The sequence below is a fragment of the Cygnus atratus genome, chromosome 1 (assembly GCF_013377495.2).
Source record: "Cygnus atratus isolate AKBS03 ecotype Queensland, Australia chromosome 1, CAtr_DNAZoo_HiC_assembly, whole genome shotgun sequence".
In the NCBI taxonomy this organism is placed as follows: Eukaryota; Metazoa; Chordata; class Aves; order Anseriformes; family Anatidae; genus Cygnus; species Cygnus atratus.
Window position 1 is genome coordinate 57752928 of NC_066362.1, and position 23234 is coordinate 57776161.

The 23234-nt window shown below is 38.3% G+C and overlaps 1 protein-coding gene across 1 annotated transcript in view; it reads right to left on the bottom strand.

The window, feature by feature from the left end:
- Positions 1–23234, bottom strand: part of POLR3B (RNA polymerase III subunit B) — a 77427-nt gene that overhangs the window by 17425 nt on the left and 36768 nt on the right. Inside the window, exons 17-23 of the mRNA XM_035560773.2 lie at positions 22942–23016; positions 22054–22152; positions 18879–19006; positions 11859–12068; positions 9826–9984; positions 9315–9432; positions 8268–8410 (exon numbers count right to left, since the gene is read on the bottom strand). Of these exons, the coding sequence (XP_035416666.1) occupies positions 8268–8410; positions 9315–9432; positions 9826–9984; positions 11859–12068; positions 18879–19006; positions 22054–22152; positions 22942–23016 (932 nt within the window). The remainder of the gene's footprint in view (positions 1–8267; positions 8411–9314; positions 9433–9825; positions 9985–11858; positions 12069–18878; positions 19007–22053; positions 22153–22941; positions 23017–23234) is intronic.

Consider the following 23234-nt stretch of genomic DNA (forward strand, 5'->3'; position numbering starts at 1 on the left):
TCTTTCTCATGGATCACTTTTTACCCAGATTCATTACCATGACCAGTGCTCACAACCTGCAGGCTAGAAGAGAGCCCTTGTGACAGGACTGGCAAAATTAGCATACCCTTACATAATGCTCCCAGTGATTTGTGAGCTAGCAAATTAGGGAAGAAAGCTTTAGATACAGTTTTCAGAGGCAACCAGAAACTTCTGACCAATCAGTCTGGAATATCTCAAAGGAGACACAGTTTTTAGAGCTAATACTGTAAGTTCCTGGGGGGAAAAAAAAGAAAGAAAGCAGGTCTCTACTTTCTCTATTATCAGTTTGAAATCTCTTTAACATACTCTTTATTAATACTTAATCTCTTTATTAATACTTAATAAAAATAAATTAAGTCAGGATTTGACAGCAACTGAGGGGAGATTAGGGGAAAATACTAAAAACAAAAACAAAACAAAAACCATTTTTTCAGGTAGCTCTCATTTGCTGAGCAAAGACTGCTCTCGATAAATTACCAAGTACAGTCCACTCCTCAGACTGCTTGTGTTTTGTCAGCCGACGAACACAAATTGTACCTTCTGGAAAAAAATCAAAGTTTTTTCAGTCTCGCCAGATTACTGGAAGCAAAACAAACAAACAAAAAGCCAAACTCTAAAACTACTTGTGCCATGTTAAACAGAAGCACAAAAACTCATTTAAAATAGTCTGTCATACATCAGGAAATTTTCCTTCCTCGCCCTTAAAACTGTGAATTCTGCAGATTAAAATACTGCAGCTCGAAATGACCGAGAGATCTAACACACAAATTCAGGTGCTAAAATGCAGCTGCTTAAGCCTGCACTCCTTTGAAGCAAAGCTACTGTTTCAGCTGGACAATTTCTTCCAGAAGCCCTCAGAACTGAAAAAGCCTGCAAGCTATTTGAGATCAGCCTGCTGCAACTGCCAGAGCACGTTTTGGGAACAGCCTTGGAGCGGAGGGGGCTCCTGGGTGACTGAGGGTGCTGGTTACATCCCTAAAAAGGCATCCCCCGACCAGCCACTTCACAGGGGGATATCGGCGTCTGCTCAGGAGGGAGCTCCTCTTCCACTGTCCGAGCAAGACAGGGATAGGTGTACGGGACAGTAGTTAATAGAATGAGAATGGTAAGCATGGGGGAAGGGGGTAGGAAAAAAAAAAAAGGATTGGAGTGTCTGGGCATGGGGGTCATATTTAGTTTTTGAACCTATTGAAATTAATTTTCATTGTTCCATTATGATAAATCAATAACATCCTTTTAACCCTCCCCACCAAGCAGCAATCGTTTGCTGAAAACGAAAAAAAAAAACAAAACCAACACACCACCTCTTGTGTGCACAGCTTTTTTATCCTAAAATTATATACATAAATACTTTATTATGTAGATATTATGGCACGTATATTGTGCCTTATTCCCGTTTACTTCTAAGAAAGCATTAGGATGCATCTGGACTTCAGGGCACCTGTAAGCCAAAAATTAAATCTTAGCTAACTTAAAATTACTTTAGGCTCTGAAAACCTTTTATATGCCAAGCCGGTTCCCATAGCAGACAGCCACTGTGTTGTTTGTTTTGTGTGAAAGTGAATGATAAAAGATCCATGAAATCGACACAGAAAGGCAGAACAGCAGAAAGAACTGAGGGCTCTCCATCATAGCGGCTTCTACCCTCCGCTGACTTGTATAACAATGGGACCTACACACCCAACTGCAGATCTAACACAGCTGTGCATTTCATTAGATGAAGAGCACTAGTGACACAAGTAAATAATTAACTTATTCTGGTCCGCTGACTGTGGTTATGAGACCAGTCATAGCTGACAGATTTTAATACAAGTTAACACAAAGACAGCATAATGAGCTTAGAAGTTAGAAACAAAATATTTAGACAGAATCCAGCAATGTGAAGCTTGCTAGGCCATTTATAAGTTTCTATTTTAGCAAGAAAAAAGAAAGAAAAAAAGAGAAAGCTATAAAACCTCAGTTCTAAGCTTCTGTATTTTAAGAAGGTGCTGAGTTTAGGTAACAGATCTCTATACAGCATGTCCATCTGTATTTAGGGAACAGGACAGAGAGCAGATTCCTCCCCCCCACGTTTTAAGAAAGTTCATTCTTTCTCATGGAGAGCTATTAAAAAAGCTGAAGACACCCTTCCTGTACACAACATTACTTCTAAAAGCAAGTAACTGCAACTCGCTTCAAATGTAAACTTGATTTCCTTTTGCAGTCACTTTCCTTCAGAAGCTCTTCAGAGATTAGCTAATACTTGCAAGTCTGCTCTGTAAGCTCCTGAATTTGCCACTCTTTTTCATCCCCGATTGTTGAGCCAGGGTTTGCAGCAGGGCAGTAAAAGGCAAGCCTGCCAGTTCTGCATTGCCGAGCAGCTGCAAAAAAAGTGATCAAGTGAATTAATCCGTTATAAGTGGAATTATCACTTGAAACTGGCCAATAAAACAGTAAAGGAGAAAAGAAGAGGCAGGATTTAAGACAGCCCAAAGTTCCAAATGTTGCCCTGTGCAAGTATGAACTGTATTTCACAACTCAGCTGCCCAATATTCCCAATATAATATTCATAAGCAGGACACAAACTAGTAGGAAACTTTGCTCTGTGGCTCTTCCTACAGGTTTTTAAAGATTTTCCTGACTGTTACTGATTTAGATGCCATAGGAAAATTGCTCCCCAGCTTTCACACAAGACATACAAACTAATTTGGTTTCATTCCTTCTCCTTCCCCTGCACACATTTTTACATGCTGCACCCAGAATTCAGCAATACAGCTGTAGACTAAATGCTGTATGATGACGGACCAGAATCTGCTCTCACTCATACAATCTGAAGTTCTTGTCTAGGGCCAGAATCAAACATTAACAACCAGAAAAGGCTGCAATTACTCTTCTAGATAAAACAAAATACAAAGACTTTTTTTTGGGTGTGGACTAAGTAAGTTTGAGCAAGAAAACATCCAGCAGCTTGCTACCTCTCATTCCTTCTCAATTGAAAAACAACTGGAATTTAGAAAAAAAGACATTCTATGTCAATTTCCTAATGTCACCTTAGAGGGAAAATCAGCAACAATGCTGGCAAATTCTTTTAAGATAGCCCTCTCCCTCTCCACCAAAAAAAAACCCCAAACCATTGTTTAATAAACATGGCAGCTCATTGCAAGGATAACAGTTTAAATTAGAATAAACTTAAATTAGATGTCCACAATGGTTTAACATGCAAGTATAAAACAGCCGTGGGCAGTGTTTTTCCACTGCTATTGAATGGCAGCCAGTAAGTGACAGCCCTCTGACCAGGCACGATGGCTCTGTCCTCACAGCTATCTGCACCAGCACCTCAACACCCGTGCACCTCCACCAGGCCCTACAGGAACACAAAGGTCCCCTCACCCCTTCACTTTGGTCCTTTAAGAGTTTCTTTTCCTAATCAGGAGAAATTCACGTTTCCAGGATTTGTGCCCTTTGTACGGTTGCCTTTACGGTTTGCTGACAAACACCTCCCCAGACAGACTTGTAAAACAGCACGGAGGGGGCCGGGGGGCGACGGGGAGGGGGCAGGGAGAAAACAACACTATGGGAAAGTTTTTCACCAGCTATGGTAAGATGCCTTCTATACACACACATGCCAAACGAAAAAAACATAATCAAATAAGTCAAAACAAGCTAATATAGAAAACTAATTACTACCAGCAGGAGGGACATTAGAGAGCAAAGGAGACCAAGTGAATAGAAGCAGCCGTAATACGGGTTCCTATCAGCAAGACAAAAAGCAGCACATTACCAAACGTCCCTGTTTGTTTATTCTAATGATAGAGTGGTAAAAGAGCGAAAACTAACTCAAAGGTGTCTATTTGAGATTTACCGGATTTGACAGAATTTGGAAATACTCCCGAGAAATAGGACTATGTCACATGATGAAGAAGAGGTGTACCTCTAACACAGCACCGCGTACTGTGGGCAAGTAACAAGCTGATTGTCAAATATTAATAAGGTTAAACAAAAATGTAGATCTGCCTCAAAACTCTCTAATTGCATACTGCGTTGGCTAAGTAAGCATAAAACAACTTCAGAAGAAAAAAGTGCTGCATCACATAAGCTTTGTTCAATATTGAATCATTCACTGATCTATCATATCACTTGCTACATCCCATTTGACATAAGAGGTAAAGAACAGAATTAAAATTAACAGATAAATAATGCATAAGTAAACTTGATTAGTTTTCTTATTAAAAACATCACTCTAAATGAGAGGAGGTGCTAGAAGACAATACAGTTTGTACACTGCTTTCCCATGAGCTGCTGAATGGTCTGATGTGATAAATTTGCATAGTCTGAAGCACACAAAGAGCTGATTAATTGAAACCCTTACAATGCTTCTGGAAGCAGCTATTGTAAAACAATAACCATAGGAACTTTACAAAATACACATGGCTGAATGAGTCAAGAGCTTAATAAAATGTGTCTTCAGGATACACTATTTGGAAACAGAATTAGAGATTTTTATTCTGTGCCATAAAATGCTAAATCACCCTAATTTCAGAGGTTCAGTTGAGGATTTACTGAAAAGGTCAGAAGGTTACCTGTTTGCTGCTTGAGATTAAAAAAAAAAAAAGCTGTCTTCTTCTTCTTAAGACAGCACACTGAGCAGCAGTTTTGTCAAAAATAAATGGAAAATCTGTGAGAGAAGTTTTAATGACATTCTGACATCTCATTTCCTCATATTCAACTTTTGAAGATGAAAATACGGTAAGAAATTCCTACCTTTCCTGATGCCTAATCAATACTAATCATCTCACATTCCTGCAGTCAATAACAGCAAATTCTTTTTAATACCGCTTCAACCATTTAATTCCTACAAACCCACCAATGTTTTACTAGAGATAAAGCACCAGGTCTGACTTGTAAGGTGGGAGAACGACACAAGTAACAATTTAAAACGAACATCTTAGTTTACATGCTCTGCTTACGTGCACTGTACAAGTGCCACTGAAAGGACAAAGTTGTTCTCAACTATAAATTCAGGCAAGCACGAGGCAGATGCTCAAACTAGCAAAAATTATAGAAAGTAAGTGAGATCAGACTTTGGTAGAGAAACGGTATTGCAATGAAGTTTATGTTGTTGACAATGCTGTGAACGGATTTTGTTTTGATACTAGAGAACATGGTTCATTTAGGAAAACAAAGACCATCTTTCATGAATTTAAACTCGCTTCCTTGTCTTTAGAGTTGTTTAAGTGCAGATACTTCAGAAAGGTTTAATCCTTTATCTTAGATCTTCAGCTATTAAAAAGCTTCTGTTTGCCAGTTCAAACAATCTCTTGCTTAAATACAGTTTTTCCACTCCTCAGGAATACTGTTCAGTATTGCTGCTTAGTTCTGTGATCTACAGGACCTTTGTTGGAGGTGTTAATCCTTTTTCACATGAGAGACTGAGAAATGTTCTTTCAGAGAAGTGATATATTGCTTTTTTTCACATCAAAGGAGCCCAACTTTTTCCTCATTGTGACTTGTAGCAAAGCAAGAGGAAATCTGGAAATATAATAATTTAGTTTGTATGGAACTCAGATGAGGCTTCTTTAGCTTAACAATCCTCTAGCCTTCTGTGCTTTGAAAAGTGAATTTGCTTGATGAATGCGAGATTTAAAAAAACAAAATAACAAACGAAAAAAGTTTCTTTATCCTTCTAGAAAATATATGATGCAATATAGTTAAAACAAAGACCTGCAGCTTAAGATATGTTCTCTCTGGTAGGTATATGTTTATTCCTGAGACATTAGAAGCTTAAGGGCTTTATAGACTAAAGGCACAGTCCCAGTCCCAGAGATCTTACTGCAGCATCCTGGTTGAAGGTGAATATTGAGATAGAGCAAAACATCTGCTGGTGAGTCTCAGAACACAACGTGATGGCCTAACTTTCCTCCTCCCCACATGCTTTGTCGACAGGTCTTGAACTGAAGGCTTTAGAGGTAGTTTGGAAGAAATGTACTTAAAACACAGACTTGCATGAAAAGAGGGTGCAGTGGACAGGCCAGGAAGTGGTGACCCTTGCTGATACAGTGTTGACACGGGAGAGGACACAAAGAAGGTAGCAAATACAGATGCAGTGGCATAGATCTAAATTATTACAGAGGCCTACAAAATCTACATGCCTGTTTAGCAAAAGGCTCTTCTGTAACAAAAGAGCAAAGCTGGTTTGTGAGATTTAATCTGTTGTATCTCAGCCACTTTCCAATTCTGTTACTCCACTTCCTTCTGCCCCAGTGACAGAGTATACCTTTAGAATACAAATCAATTTGGAATATGTGAAAAAGCCCATGAAAAGAACTTGAGAACTGTGGTTCGTGCAACCTTGTATTTTGCACATATTTAATTGCTTTAAAACTATCCTACAATTTCATGAAATCAAATCTCATCTTCACACGTTCCTTCTAAAAAATAAAAATACTTCACAGAAAAGACTGACAACACAGGAAGGAGAGAAAAATGCTTGCTTTCCTTCTTACTAAACCAAGGTACTTGTTAGTTTAAGCTCGTCATAGGTTTAAATGGCTCTGTGATGGGCTTAAAACTAACATTCACAAATTAAACTTGAAGTGGTAATTAGCTGCCTTCGGAAGATGAGAGAATTCAAGGCTAATTAAAAATTCTCTCAATAGAAAATGTTAAACTGTTAGTATTATGACTTGTGTCACATTTGCCTATGTTCTTCAGATACAACTGATCCTTCATCGATTTGGTGTCAGAGAAAGATGATACTAGCTATATTTTTAAATAGCTAACAAATGAAATTTTCCCTTTCCTTTTGATGGCTTTTGTCCAGTTCTGTCATTGCCTGCAATATTTCACATCCTCATTGTGTCTCAGATTTAAAAATTATTTGGGTGACATTCCACAGGAAATCTTCCTGAAGGAGAAGGAAGGAATGGGGCAGTTGAACCACCCCAACTGCTCAACTCTTTGTTTACCTCTTAAGCTAATGATCTTCCCCCTATTTTACAGGAACTATACTATATGTTTGTTGTGCAAGAACATGACTGGATTTTAAGTCAAGAATGTACTGTTTCTTCTTTATTTTTTTGAAGCCTTCCACTGGTATTGGTTTCCCAATTGCATGGGGAATCATTGGTAATTACTTCCTATTTTTAGATCAAAAGCCATCTTGAAAATATAATCAGAAAAAACGTTCCAGTGTTTATCAGAAGAGTTTCTATTTCTTAACAACAGCAGAAAAAACGGCAGGATTTCTTTAGAAGAGAGTTTCAAGAACCGTAGAGAGTTTCAAGAACAGGTCTTTGGGAAAATACCTGCACCACTGGAAAAGTCTTGGAGAGAGCTGGATGTACCTGAGAAAGCCTGTGTTCTGTACTTCATTGAAAATACAAAGAATTTGAGGCAATGTAACACCATACATTATGATCAAATATTGCCTTTTGTACCCATTGAACATCTTTTGATTGACAGGTTTGCTCTATGCAGATGTCCTGATCACCAAACCAAGAGGCTACAGACACGAGGATGACAGTGGTTAGCCTGGCATCTCATGACAGGGGTGCAGTCTTCCACTTCAGTTACGCCTGGCCATCTCATTCCCACTGCTGCTTATGTACTTCCACAGCTTCAGAAATCCAGAAAGGACTTAAAGCTTGACTTCAGGCTACAGATGTGAATAAAGAAGTGAACAGCAGGCATGGAGCACTTCAGACATGAATTCTCATTTGCGCCTGGGGTCCATCTATAACCAGCTACTCTTCATACCCCCTCCAATCACACATGCACTGAATATGCTGGAGATGATTCTAGTTTTAAGCTTCATTTAAGAGAGCTGGATACTGCCTGTGTACTGGTGACATTTGTCGCAGTTCCATTTCATTGCACTGGTTCAGATCTTCATACAGATTTTGTGCAAGGACCAACTCTCTGCTGCCCGACCAGGGCATATTTGCCCATAGAGTTCCCTGGTTCTGCTCCAAGAACACAGTGTGAATCAACACAACATGCTCAAAGCCACCATGAGCCTGGGACTAGAGCACAACCAGTGGTAAATAAAGGGCACACAGTGCTGGAGGGAATACTTACAGGGAGCTCCTCCTAACCTAAAGCACTGTCTTCTATGTTTCTCTTGACAAAGAGAACACTGCTCATGGAAGGACAGTTTGTTTGCAGGATGACTGTAGTCAGTCATAAAAGATCTGAACCAATCAATGGAAACATGCATGATAATATGTACAGTAGGAATACCCAACATTTTTATTAAATATGTAGCTTACCTTTCTGCCCATGACGACTGCTAAATTTATCTCCAATTTCCGGACGTCTAGTTTGCCTCAACAACATTTTGATCAAGAAAGCATCCTCTGCATTTGATGAAATCATTACTTTTTCAATATAAGAATCAGTTGCACCTTTATAGCTAATGAAAAAAGACAGAACATGAGTTTTACATTTATGAGCCAAACACAAGTTACAAACCTACGTATTGCTAAGTTTCTGGCTAAAATGTAGCTTTCACGGAACCAAACAGAGAGTTACAGCTGAAGGAGGGAGCCTAAGGAATAGACTAAAAAAATTTAAGAACAAAATAAAGGCATAATATCCTGCCGTAATATCATGTGCAGTTGAAGAAATGAACCACAGGCAGAACGCAGTATGGGGTACAAAAAGAGGTGAGGTCTAGAGAGTCCTTTTGCAGGAATTACCTGAGTTTATGTGGTAGGATATACAGAGACTTTGGGAGGAAAGTTAAAAAAAATAAAAATAAATGGTATCAGCTTTTTGGCATCATCTTTTTTGCCTACATATTGCAGAATGAGGGTATATCAGATTTCAATAACTTATTTAGGAGATTATTTTGTCTGTTGTTCCAGTAACTATGACACCTAAACTCAGAGCGCTGGGTCCATGTCCTTGTCAGGCAGGACTACTTCTTTTCTCTCTTGACTCCCTTGGAATGGCCAGAATGAGCTGACCATTAGTCTCTGAGATAGGAAGGCCTCTATCTTCTGGCCTCCTGCCTGGCAAAGAAAGGGCTGAGCATTTGCCTTTTTCAGTGAGAGCCAGTATGGAGGAGATGCACACCCTCACTAACCACACACGTTCTCTACCCTCCCACTCATCCTGCTTCTCTCCTGTTTCTCTATTGGTTCATCCATATGTGACTCCTCTCCCTGCTCCACTGTCTTCACTCTTTCCTTGGTTTCTCCCGGGAAACAACTCAATGATTCCTCTCCATATATATACAATCAGGGCGGTTCCTTGTAAAGGGGTATCTTTCCTAGACATCACCTTCCCAAGTATAAAGGTATGATGCAACATACGTCACTGGCACATCTTTGTACTGTGGCTGCTGAGGCACACTGCTTCCTTCCAGAGGTGTCTGAGTCACAGTTGGCATAGACTTGTTCACAAGGACTTGCTTGTTTTCTACTTTTTCACCTACAACAGACAGGAAAGAAAACACCATTAAAATATATCTGGCCACCTATGTTAGAAATACACTCTAGGCTTTAAAATAAGGTATGCTAGAAGACAAACTGCAAGGAACATGTCCAGGAAGTATGCCATGTTATATTATTAAATATTGTAAGGAAATCACTAGGTTCATACAGCAACAACGCCACAAAAGACTGGCATCATGCTGCCTTCGGAAAGTAACATTTTTTAATTTTCTATTATTTTTCTATACTTTAATTTTCTATTCAAACGTTGTCCACTTCAAGAAAAAAATTACACTAAGTATAAAATGAGGTGCACACCACACACTAACAAAATGTTAATTTCTACTTCAGATTTTGTACATGCCACAACTAAACATGCAGCCTGACATACCAGGAGAGCAGATACCATCAGCATCTAAAATTTCGTGACGCCAGATTGGTTTACGGGTAGCTGCATCCAACATCGGACCCATTACTTTATCAAACGTCTGATTTGTGTAACGCTTCAGTGTACACTTCGCATTCTTGTATACGAGACACCTGCCAAAACCTAAAATATAACACAAACTCATCTGCCTAGGAATTCAAAAATTTTTTACAACATGTTATCACAACAAAGCAAGAATGCTAAAACACTTGCCGAGCTACAGAATATAACATCTTTTGTAATAGTCAGATTATTCATCATCTTGAACATGCAAAGCATTGTACAAAGATACCTAGTAGCTCACAACACATCATGCATGCTGTCTTTTTTAGGACACTGGACTATGGTCCAATTCTGAAGTTGAACTAATGCCTTTCTATACCTCTGCATACACATGCACACATCATTTTTCTTATCTTTGGTGGTCCGCACCATAGAAGAGATTTTAACAGGATGAGATCAGCACCTCTTCCCTTCTGTGGTTCTAAGAAACCTGAACTTTCACTCATATTTCATATTCACACAGGCTAGCTTACCAGGAATGTGCCTCTTGAAGGTTTCATATAATCACTCCATTACTAACTTTTTTTTTTTGGTGTTTGAAAGAAGTCTAAATTACATATAATTCATACGCATACACATATGTACACATATATATAATTACATATAAATAGGGTTGGTTTGTTTAAATCAGAAAAGTAGCATCTCTGGAAATTTCTCTCCTGGTGCAGCAGCTAGCTACAATACTTAACACTTTCATCACATTTAGAATTACAGGCAGATAAAAGCAGGGCTTTCTAATGACCCTACGTTATCTTAGTTTATTTGAAAGATGGTTGTGGCCACATACAGTACATCTATATCTTTAGAATATGCCAAGTAAGTCCTGACAATCACCGCAGCTCTCCCTGTAAATGTTACCAGTCTACCAGAAAAGAAAACGTTTAGTTTTAAATCATGCCTGTTGTTGTTTTCAGAAAAGGAGGCATAAATTAAATGCAGCAGACATTAATGCCAAAGATACATGTCTAGGAATACTAGTATTGCTGCCTAGCAACTAGGAGGAAGGGAGTATGGGGGGGAACAAAGTCAGGGAAGAATCTGATTTTGGCCACCCGAAACTCCAACCAATTTGATCTCACTGCATTACGTCTTCTCTCAAGGGATTTTATTAGGGGGAGGGAGAGAGAAAGGGAGAGACACTAAAGTTTTCAGGCAACTCTCCTCTAACCCCCCGCAGCATTTACATAAAGCGCTGGAGATCTGTGGAGACAGTGACACAGGCCAGAGCGGCACAAACATGGATTTCATTTAGTTACTTCCAGCCGGTGCTTAGGCACTTCTACTTAAAATACACTGCACAGTTTTTTTGGTTTTGAACTTCTCTCTGAATAAATACTACATGATTTTGTTTTGGGCAATACTATTATTTTCCCTTAGAAAAGGAGCAATACTGTTACTGTGCCCTCAGAGCATCACGATCACCATGGCACAAAATACCACATGTTCCATTCCTTTCCTGAATGCATTCAGAAATCTCGTTTCATCTATTGCTTTCATTACTGATGATAATGACGAGACGCCTGTTAGTAATGAAGAAAGGCTCAGGTAACCATCTAAAAATCAAGCACCACAGAACATTTTATCCGATACCTTGTATTTTTCATAAGCTAAACATTTTCAAAAAGGAATCGTTTATCCTTTCTGACTTGAGGTCAAAAGCTAGCCATTTGTTCTTTTAATACCCATACTCAAGAGTTTTTTCACGTGTTGGCAACTTCACCCTACTGTTGCAACCATGGAATTACAATCACTATTCATGCAGAAAACAAACAAAAGCACCCAAAGCAGTTTTGGAATTCAACTTCTTAATTGGAGATGCACTGTTTGTAACAGCAATAAAATTTATTGTATGATAACACCATGAGACAACAAAATGATTAAAGCACGCAGTAGAGCACACAGTAGAGAAGTAGGAAAGAATTGGTGGTTCTTACCTCTGTCCAAAGAGGCCTTGTTTAAGACGAGAGCATCTTCAATATCGTAACCACTGTAGCTCATGACAGCAACTGTGGCATTCTGTCCAGCAGGCAATTTCTCAAAATCTATCAGTTCGATTGTTTTTGTTTTTACCATTGGCTTTTGGGGATAGGCTAGAAGATACATAAGAGTATCTATCCTGTTTCTTTGATTGTATCCAATAGTACCTGTATGTAAAGGAAAAACAACAGTCTGAACATCAGTGAGTCTCCTAGAAATACTTTAGCTGAAAAATTATCAAAGTGCAAATGAACCAAACCACAAACTGAGGAATTTCATCTAATAATACAAATGCTTCATGAAAAAAGGGGAAAATTCATACAAGAGACTGAAGCAAAACAACTTTGCATTATTAAACTTAAATAAAGCTATAAGTGGCTTCTTATTTTAAGCGTCCACAAAGATTTTCTTTTCAGCGAAAACCTGAGCATCAAGACAAAAAGAACAAGAAAAGAAATCAAACTAATGTCCTCTATGACCGAATGGAAATAAGATTTTTTTAAAATCATGACACTGGATAACAGTGTAAACATGAAGGTTGTTGTTACTATTCTAATAATCAGTGTTTTGTTTTGTTTTTTTATGAGAGATGAAATGGTGTTCCAATTCCAATCAGTGTTCTGATACAAAATTTCATCAGAATCAACAGAAAGACTCCCATTGAGTTCAAGAGGAGCTCTGGATCAAGCTCTGTGTCTTCCACATAGCATTTGCTTCCTTTTTCTGGGCAATAATTAGTTCAACAGCAGCCTGTGTTAAGAGTGTCACAAAGCATGAACAAAGCATACAGTTAGCAGCAGCCAAGACTGATTTACTTTCTGCAATTAGAGGCATCATTGCTAGAAAGACTACAGTAGAAGTTCACCCACAATATATTTGTCTTTCTACATGAAATTAATTTTAAATTTACGGTTCAGAATTCAATCCTTTGTATAGACCTCCCAGCTTGAGACTGCAATTTTTGGCCCTGTCCCATCAGACTGCCAAAGTGTCTTCTGAAATCTGAGGAAAAAATAATTAACACCCAGCAGGGAAACATAAACTGTTGTGTAGCAGAACAAAAGTTAAGGCAATCGTATGTTATTAGAGTTTGCTGTACGAGGACTATGCTATGTCTCAAAGCAATTAAGAAATTATAGCCTGAAAAGTTAAAGTTTTAAAGTTTTAAGTACTAAATATTCTGCAGTACTTGTGCTTAGGAGGTAAGTCTTTTAAAACCTTTCCAATTTCTCCTGCAATTTCAAAGGATGGCTATTATCAAGGAAAGGTCAAGCAGCCTGACTATAACGAAGACTTCACATGGCCAGAATGTAACACAGCTGAACACAAATCTGCTCTTAGGGAAGGCCAGCTTCATGTTTTACATACAGATACTTGCAATTTCCAACTGCCTGCATTTAAATCAAATGCCTAGAAAACATCTAAAGTATATTTAAAGTATCTAAAACCAGGCAGCATCATAGGCAGTTCCAAAGACCTACCCTGTCGTTGTTGCTAAGCTCTCTCCCCTAAACTACCTGGACTCAACCCTTCCCAAGGACAAGAACAGGGAGATAGCTCAACAGATAGTGTCCAAAAATAAACTGTTATAAACCATTCTTGCATGCTCAGACTTTCCTTGGTTCTACGAAGTAGACTTGAAGCCATGGGCACAGCATTTTTAAACACTGAGGATGACTTGGTGCAGTTGACAGGCTCCACTCCTTGCTTATAAGCAGTTGCTCTCCCGTCTTTTTCTTGGAGAAGGAAATAAATTCATCCCAGAGCAGTATTGTCTGTCCACAAGAAGCAAGCTTGTAGGGCCTGGATTCAACACTGAAGACTCTCCCAGACATCCCCCATCAAGACCCAACAACTGAAGGTACTCTTACTTATGGTGTTCCCCTAGCCTAAGCATAAGGCATTGTTTCACTGTACTCTGATAAACAAACTGTTTTTCCCACCATACAGCAAGGGAAATCTGCCAAATGAAGAAGAGTTTTACACCACTCTTTTCCTTCCTCTGCACCTAGAATGAATAATCCGCATGCTTTCAGGACAGGCTGTCTGCTGTACAGCTCATCTTAAAAGTTTTAGACAGGTACATTTCCCTAGTGGTAAGGGAAATCTCCTGAGCATGCCACACCAACTTTCTCTTTTGAAATGCTTGTGATTTTTTCCTCCTCTGGGATGCTTATACATGCTATGGTTAGGGATGCTAAGACAGGATGAAATCTGGAGTGTCTCATCCTAGCAAAACTTGTCCTTTTATACCCTCGTAGCAATCTGAGAAGTCCCTTATTTGTCACATATTACAGATAATAAACGTTTTGTGTAAATTTTCTATAATTTAATTCTGTAGCATATCAAATGGAAAACGTACACATATAGACCAATGGTGGATATGCTAGCAGGAAAGAAACTTACTAGAGGATGATTCAAGAGCAGAAATGAAATAAATTATCCCCAAAGCATGCCATACATCAGCAACATTTGTCCTAATTGCTAGGATTTAATGGTTATATATATATATATATATATATATATATTTAATGCTTATATAATGGTTATATCTATTCTGATCTAACAAACCACAGTCTAAAAAAATGCAATCTGCTTATTTAAAATTAAGAAACAGCTTTCTTCTTTTGAGGACTGGTGTGTAGGGATGAGATCTCTGTGTGGGTGTTGAAATGAAGCAAGTCACTTTAGCAAGTCAGCTTTATTTCTGTTTTCTCTCTGAAAGAACAGAGCCCTTGTTTGCTTCAGTCAAAGAGCCGAGCAAAAGTAAAGTATAATTAAACGTCACCACAACAAACCCTGCTCACAATGACCCACATTTAAAATTATCACAACAGCAAGAACAATTTTTTTTCATTGGTAATTAGCCCTGTTTAAAGCATAACACACACAAGGTTGACCTGGATACAACAAAGATCATTTTCTTGCTTTTTTTCAGCACTTGGTATATTGTGGATGCACGTGTGCATTCTTTCCTTTTTTTTCCCCACTTCCTAATCACTTTTTTTTTCCTTCTAAAGCATCATTTGATCATTCTTCAGTGTAAAGGAATAATATAGAAATACAATCTACTGCAATTTAGCATAAACAGGACAGCGTTATTCTGATGCAGAAAGTTCCCAGAACTCACCAGAAAAACCAGCCAGCTACAAGCAGCATTTATCCAACTCTGTTGTATTACTTACATTTTCACAACAAAAATTAACATGGATACCGAAATATCTACTTAATATACAATCCAAAAGACCTATCATTGCACATGCCAAGAGAAGAATTGCTGTACTTCTGCATTTCCCCCAACTTCACCACAGATTTTCTACCCTTCTGTCCTTTTATTTGAGCACAAACCAACAGAGAAAGAAGCATTGGTTTTGAAGACTGCACTGAACCTTGCAGTTGGGCTCCAACTCAGCCCACAGAGATTTTCCCATTACATGTGTTAATCGATCTGGACATTCAGCGTTTGAAATATTCTTTTCACCACAGAGAGATTAAGAAGTCAGTTAAAAAGATTATGGGGAAGTCTGACTCATTTCTGCCCCAGCACTCCTGTGCCTGCTGCTGGGGAGAGAAGAGCTGGCAAAAAGGGACCGTGCCGTAGAGCACAAACGCTGCTCTTCAAAGGCGAGCGGCAGAACTGAGCCCTGGCCACAAAGCACCCAGGTCCAGCTGTGAAGACCAGCACCAACCAGTTTTATTCTGACCTTTGTTTCAGTTCCCTGCCAATAGGCTAGCCATACAAAATTTGGGAGTGCTTCAGCTCCCAGCCCACTGACGAGGCCTTTCATGACTGTCAGAAAGCAGCCACCCCCAGCACTCAGCTCCTCGAGGCACATTTGTCTTCTCAACTCAATTTTAACACATTCAACTGGTTATAGCACGAGGAAAAGCAGTATACCAAGAGCTCTGCTATCTCACAGAAGCAAAGAATGTAAAACCTACAGCATTTTTTTTTAATATCAGAGAAGTTGCTTCAACACAGGCATTCTGCAACGAAGTTCTTGCTCACCCGCCGCCTTGCCTCAAATATTCCCTGCTCTTTCACAGGCTGAAGTGAAAATTAACATCCAAAACCTCCTTCCCTTACTCAGACTTGCGTTATGGCATTTGGGTTGAAAGCGCAGCGCGCAGTTGGGCTGCAACAGCGTACAGCTTGCTTTGTGTGCCCGCACAGCCGCTCTCCCAGACGGGTGTGTGCCTGTGCAACGTGGTGGGTTCCTGGCAGGAAAACGGGTGCTTTCATGTCAAACAGGCTCTTGTACAACGCCTCACAGTCACGGAGCTACAGTATGTAAAACTGACCCATTTCTGTAAGTTCATGTGATTGAAAAGCTCCATTTAAAATTAGGTCTCTAATCACAGGCAACATTGATCGTTTTAAACATTATTGGAGCAACACACGGAATTCAAACAATACAGCCTCTTGTATTTTAATCTTAAATATTTCTCAGATTTTAAGCTTCTACTGTTACTTTTGCACTGAAATGTCAGCCTTCAACTGAGAGCCTTGCAGCTGCTCTTGTATTTGCCACCTAACCCTACCTTTCCTTCAGTCTCATTGTACAACCAGCAAAATATGGTAAATTACTTATGTCAAAACAAAGTGATTGCATTTCAATTTCATTTCACTGAAATCCAGTTTGCTAACTAAACTAAGCATAGCTCTAGTCCTCCAACAAGATGACCTATTCTGCCCATGAAAGGGAGCTATTTTTCAGTAATATTTAATATTATCCCGCAGAAACACTCGTATTTTAATACTTAACACTTGTCAAGGATACTGGATTACAGACCTCATTGCAATCTGTGATGGCTACCCTTCATTTATATGTCCTTTCATACCTTTCCCTACACTTGGTAACACTAAAACCAAGCCAAGCCTGTCCAAAGCTGTGGGCGCTGCTCTGTGAGGTGGTCAGAGGGGGGTCAGCGCTGAGTAGCACAAGGGCCTCCTCTCTGAGCCAGAGCCCAGGGACTTGCTCTGTGCCCCCAGGTTTTGACAGCTGAGGAGTGACACAGTGGACTTGGACATGAGTCTTTCCATGTAGCCATGTGGGACCTGGAGCTGGTCTGCAATTTTGGAGTGGGAAAAGAAAGAGAGAAGTGTGAATAGTTACATAAAAGCTTGGCGTTGGAAGCACTGTGTCACATCTTTCATAAATAAAATCAGAAAGAAGTATCTGTAACCTGTTTCAGGATTATCTTCTAGGTCTCGTTTGATCTCTAGGTGTAGAGAAAAAACTTTTCTGCCCATACACATTGCCACTTAGGGTGTCTTTTTAAAAGCAGTTATTACAAAAAAAGGTTCAGGTGCTTGAAGATACTTGAGGCACAGCAAAATATAACTCGGGTCATGTGCCAACTTTTCAAATATACTTTTATCTAGCTGCTTATTCTTTGAGTCAGGTGTTTTGTCATAACAAACTGAAACAAAGGCTTTTTTTTATTGCTCAAGATATTCAATGGCTTTTGTGTTCCTAGCGTCAGCAGGAACGTCAGAGGATTGTATCCAAGGAGCTAAATGTGCAAGACCTAGGGTCAAAGCAGCTGAATACACCAACCTCAGAAAACACAGACAATGAATTGCAAATGACACTCAAAACAAAACGGGAAAAAAACCTTCACACAGAAAACTACAAAAGAACTCCACAGATACTGAATTGGCTTTCTGTACACACTGATCCTGCTTAACTGTGTGTGGTAACCAACCAAACCTTCTGAGACTAATAGTCATAAAATAGAGACTTGGGGGTGGGAGGAAAGATAATGGGATGGGGGAGAACTGTAAGGAGAAAGATTGCATTGCCCCTCTTTTTTTTTTTTTTTTTTTTAATTTAAAAGGGGGACATGCATCTGTTGCTATTTTCTGCTATTTTGATGTGCTGACCATGACAGTTCAGCACAAGGCAGTTACTTTGTTATTAATTCTGCTGGAGAAGCCTCACGAAAGGTACAGTGTTTCAGTTTCAGACAGACAGCACAAAACAAATGATTTAGTAAACCTAAAAGAGGTGGCAGTTTTTTCTACTGTAACTCACAGCTTCCACTCCAGCCATCGACACAAGACCTAAAACCAGCATGTACAGCACAAGTCTGAATACAGCTGTCTGAACTGACGTACTGCTGGTCAGGTTCTTTCTGGGACTCACTCTGGCTTGATCATGGGCTTTATGACTTTGATGCTTTAATGTTAGTTTAGCTATGTGGTAAAGGAAGGATTAGAACTTACTTTGTGTTAATTACCCACCACAGCACATTTATAAAGCGGTTGTTTTTTTTTAATGACCAGCTACCACATTGTAAAAAGAATGAAGTGATCAGAAATTAATTTTGTTTCAGTCATTCTGCTGAGAGGCCATTACTACTTGCCTTCTTCATCCAAAACAAAACAAAACAAAAAGCCCAAAACCTAAACTGCTGCTGTGGGAAGTGGTCAAGTAACTAAGACATTCTATAAAGTCAATATTAAATTTTTTTTTTATTATTTTTTTTTTTTAAGGACAACTACTCAACTAATCAAGGCAAAGTCTCTTCTCTTTGCACTCCGTCTCTCATTGTGAGAACACTTTTTTACTCTTTTTATCTGGAAACCCATAGCACGCTGCAGCATAAAGAGAAAGGAAAACCACACTGCCAATCCTCCAGTTATGTTGAAAACTTCAAAGTCATGATGATTATAAAACAAACAACAACCAAAAAACACAAAGAAAAAAGCTACAGTGCCCTATTTTCTCCAAATTTTAAGCATTAGGACCTGCAGATATGGTCTTCATTCAGGAAAACTGTTTTTTTTTTTTTTAATTGTTTTTTCTAGCATTTTAGAGGTAACTTTTCATTACTTCATCTAAACTAAGAGGTGTTCTCTTCCTGGCAAAGCTTTTGTGTTAACTAGGAAAGAATTTCTCTGTTTTGTCTCTTTCTCTACATAGCATCAAAAAACTATGTAACACTCCAAAACAGAATTAAAAACATCTTACCCATTGCTTGTTTCCCCATGGCACACTGGTAGGTGTTTCTCGGGGACTGGTTGTGGTGAGGATACGGAATCAGACCAGCGCAGACACCAAGAAGCGTGAAAGGTTCAATCTCCAAATGTGTTGTATCTCTTAAAAGAAAGAGCACCAATTATAGCAGGCTTGTGAACAAACATTGTAACTATCATTTATTTATTTTAGCAGTAGATCATAATTCTTCCATTCAATTCTGCTCAGGAAAATATAAGCCATTAAGACCTCAAAATATGGATTCACTATCCAATTTTTTTCTCTTTATACTTTGTTTTCATTTTAAGTGTTTCCACATGAAAAGAAATGAAGGAGAACAAATTTCCATCAGGGAGAGAAAAAGCCTCTTGGTAACAACAACCTGAAGGAGCTCAGCAAGACAATAAAACTTCAGTTTATACAGTAAGTCCTAAAATGCCTTAAGGAATGTCATCTCGTGTAACAAGAGTCTTCTGCATCATTACCAATCTCAGAGATCTAGAAATCCACAGGAGACATGGAAGAAGGAGGAGCAAGACAGATTCAGGTATTGAAAAAAAATAAAAGCATAGTTTCAGTTTTCCAAGGTCAGTTATATAATATCAGTTAGAGAGAAAACATCTGTGTCCAAACCAGATCCAGTGCCACGAGAGATATGCCATAATAAAACACTATTTGAAATGCTCTGCAAATATTTGGGAAGTAATTATGTTGTTAAAAGGCACTACTGATGAGAAATAAAAAGACATGGACAAGAAATAAAGACTGAGAGATAAGAAAACAAAATCCATTCTACCTGGCAGGAGCTTCAGAGGAGAAAGCCCATGCTCAATAAAGACAATTAAATCATAGTGTGCACTAGGATGCAAGTGGAGTGACTAATAACTAAGGATGGAGTGTACAATAAAGCTTGGCTGGAGCAGGTCTGCTTTTTAAATCAAGATAAGCAACAAGGAAATACGAAATTTTGAAATGAAGCTAATTGTGACTAAACTTAGCAGCCACTATTTTTCTCCACTTGATAAAAAGCAGCCATATTCACTGAAGCCTGCCTTAAGAAAACAGAAATGGCAGAATCCCAATGGCAGTTAAGTAATTCCAAAATGGTCTCAGGAGCCAGTAGTAATCTTAAAGCATAGACTGCTCTCCCATTCTGCAAAATTTCGCAGAACTACTGACACTTCTCAAACAATAAAACAAGAGGCTTAAGAACATACTGACAGGGAATTTACCAAATTTCTTCAGAAAGTACCAGTGCATAGAATTACACATATGTTTTCAAATGGAGTAAAATTCAACAGAAATGTTTTTGCGTGGAGATCAACCTTATTTCATCCAAAGAAGATGCTAGATCCTAGTATCTTAGGATGCACTTCACAGTGCTAATGAGAGGACTTCAAAGTTTACAGAGCAGTTCAGTTTCTGCAAGTCAAAATGCCACTGCCAGAAATGGAACCAAGAAAGGAAGGCAACCTTATGAGTTTGAAAATAAGAATTACAAATGGGTTAGGAAGAAATTGAATGCATTAAATAGAGTCAAATCCTCCAAAGAAAAAAACCTTAATTGGATTGGAAAGGCAAAGAGAGGATACCGTAGCTAAAAGAAGCCTACATTACAAAAGCAGGAATGTTAATGGGATACTTCACAATAGCGGATTGTATCAGTTGTATTAACAGAACAAGTTGTACCAACATGGTTGCGCCATTTAAAATGCAAGATGACCAGCTGGGGGGAAGGGGGTACAGAAATCAGCTACTCAAGATGCAGGAAATATTAATACTAAACACAAGGAACAATATGCTCCTATGGTGTGAGCTCAGATACTTACGGTGCTATTAACTACAAGCACTTAAGCTAAACTCAAAGCAAGTTGACGGACAACACAAGAATCTCCCAAACTTTAGCAGGTATCATGGAGTCATTTCCTCACACTGGATTTTCTCCTGTCTCCTCCTATTTCTGAGTAAACAGTGATTTCAGGCGATGCACTCCCATTAATCTTTCTAGCTGCATTAGGTGTCTGGTAACTTAAATTTTTCAGCTCTGATGCTTTATGGAAGTTGCTTAATTTTGGCACAAATGACAGCAGTTGCGTGTGCTCTTATTTGCTCATATATACAGAAGCCAGACAAGAGCATGCAAAAGTGATAAAGTCTTCCAAGGCCTGGGCAGGAGCAAGTCAAAATGAATTAACTCTGCTAATTATGTTATCTGGCAAAGGTTAAAGATAACTGAAGGTCTCAGCTCCACTGAAATCAATGATGTATTTCTACTAGCTCCCATGAGTACTTGACCAGGAGAACATTTAGAAAATGCTTTTTCTGCGTAAATCTACTTATCAAACATGTCATGGAGGTAACTTCTGACCTCTTACACACAAACTTCAGTTGAGAGGATATAGTCAGAGCAATATTAAAAAAAAAGGTAGGGAGATAGGAGGACTTAAATATCCTTCCTTTAATGTGGGATCTTTAATCACAGTCAGAAGCTAAAGGAAAAAGAATAAAAACAAACCCAAAACACCAGTTCCTTCATATATGCACAAAACACAGAAAAATCTGAGAATCTTCCTAAATGGAAAATACATGCTGGGAATGGGTTTAACAGGTGGTGAAGAATACACAAAATGATACAGACATTTTTATCAAGGCCTATTACACATCCAAAAGTCAAAGGTAAGGTCTTATTACAACAACTCAGGCATTTAATGTAAGCTTGTTGTCTAGGATCCCCATACATCAAGAGAGAAATTTTTCCAAAGGACAATCATGACATCCTAAGAACATAATTTAAAAGGGGAAATCATTTCCCTCTAAATTCAAAATGTATAAAATTACTTACAATGAGCAGTCCCATGATTAGAAGAAAAACAAAAAAGCCACATCCAGAGAAGCAAATGATACACCTTTAAGTATTTCCTATTATTGAGAGTCAGAAGCAGAAAGAGATTTCCCCAAAAAATAAAAACGCAAACCACTTTTTGTAACTCTCCTATGGATAATTTAGGCTGTGTGTAAACAGATTTCTTTATCTGGCATTGTTTCAATCATTAGCAAGGGAGCCAAGTGTATGTGTGAAAATAGTGACATCATTAATACACTTGCATTTTGAAAAGTTGCCCCCTAAAGGTTTTTCCAGTACCAGTGTTTAGCCTGAATGCATACTTACTTATTAATTGTATGTTCATATAGTGCAATGTTACAGTCATTTTCTTCATTCACATCCAAATATTCAACAAGACCTTCATGCAAAAAGTCTTCAAAATTCCTATAGTTACATTAAAAAATTACAGTGAAAGGATGGTCTTTTCTTATGTTTCTGCAAAAAATGAACTACAAAATACATATATTGAAGAAATGTCATGTGTAGAATGTAAACTAGAAAAACACATTTACATGAAAGGTTCTGTGCATTTTACATATTTAAAGAAAATAGTATTTTTTTAATTAATCCCCTTGTCCATTCACTGCTTCACATAGACTGACTGACTGATGATACTTAATTGAACAACAAAGTAAAATAGCCTGTATGTACCCATCATCACCACAAAGGCAGGCGACTAAGTGTAATCCAGCAAGTTTTTGTGACATTTTTACAAAAGCTAAATTTAATTGCTTTTCTGCAAATACATTTTTTTTTAAATACACAAACTAAGAATTTGCAAGTAGTTTCAAAACTAATTCTGAGCATGTCTGGTTTAGGGTGGTCAAGTTGATATTCCTTTAAAGCATTTGATTTTCAATTATGAGAAGGATGGGAACTTCCTTGGGACTTCTATTTGTGGAAAGGTGAGGCTGTGAGATATGTATATTCTACATAATCACCAAATTTCATAGCACTAAAAAAAAGCAGTAAGACTAGACTTTATTCAACTTTGAACAGAAAATCTCTGATACACTGATTTATATGTATAACTTCTATGCATAAAGGTATAGGAGAGTGGACTTCTCCTCTACATAGCTAACCAAAAATGTGAAATGACTGACTGGCTGGATTATTTCCACATAGTATTTACAGACAGATGTGAAGATGAAAAGGTCTGTTTGAATTGCGTACCTGTAACCCTGAGCCAGTTCTTCCATATGCTTGTTTGTTACTGCAGGTTTTTGCTTCTTTACTATTATATAGGGTCTACAATTAAAAAGAAAAAAAGGGAAAACAGGATTCTGATAGCAAATACTTAGGTAACTTAATTTATGCTTACAGTAAGAACACTGCCTACATATCACTCATTTTATAAACCACTTTTAAAATTTATCCACCTTTAACTGACTCAGCCACATAAATTTAATTAATTAAACATTATAATTAAACACATAAATTTAATTAATTATTCAAACCTTGGTTTG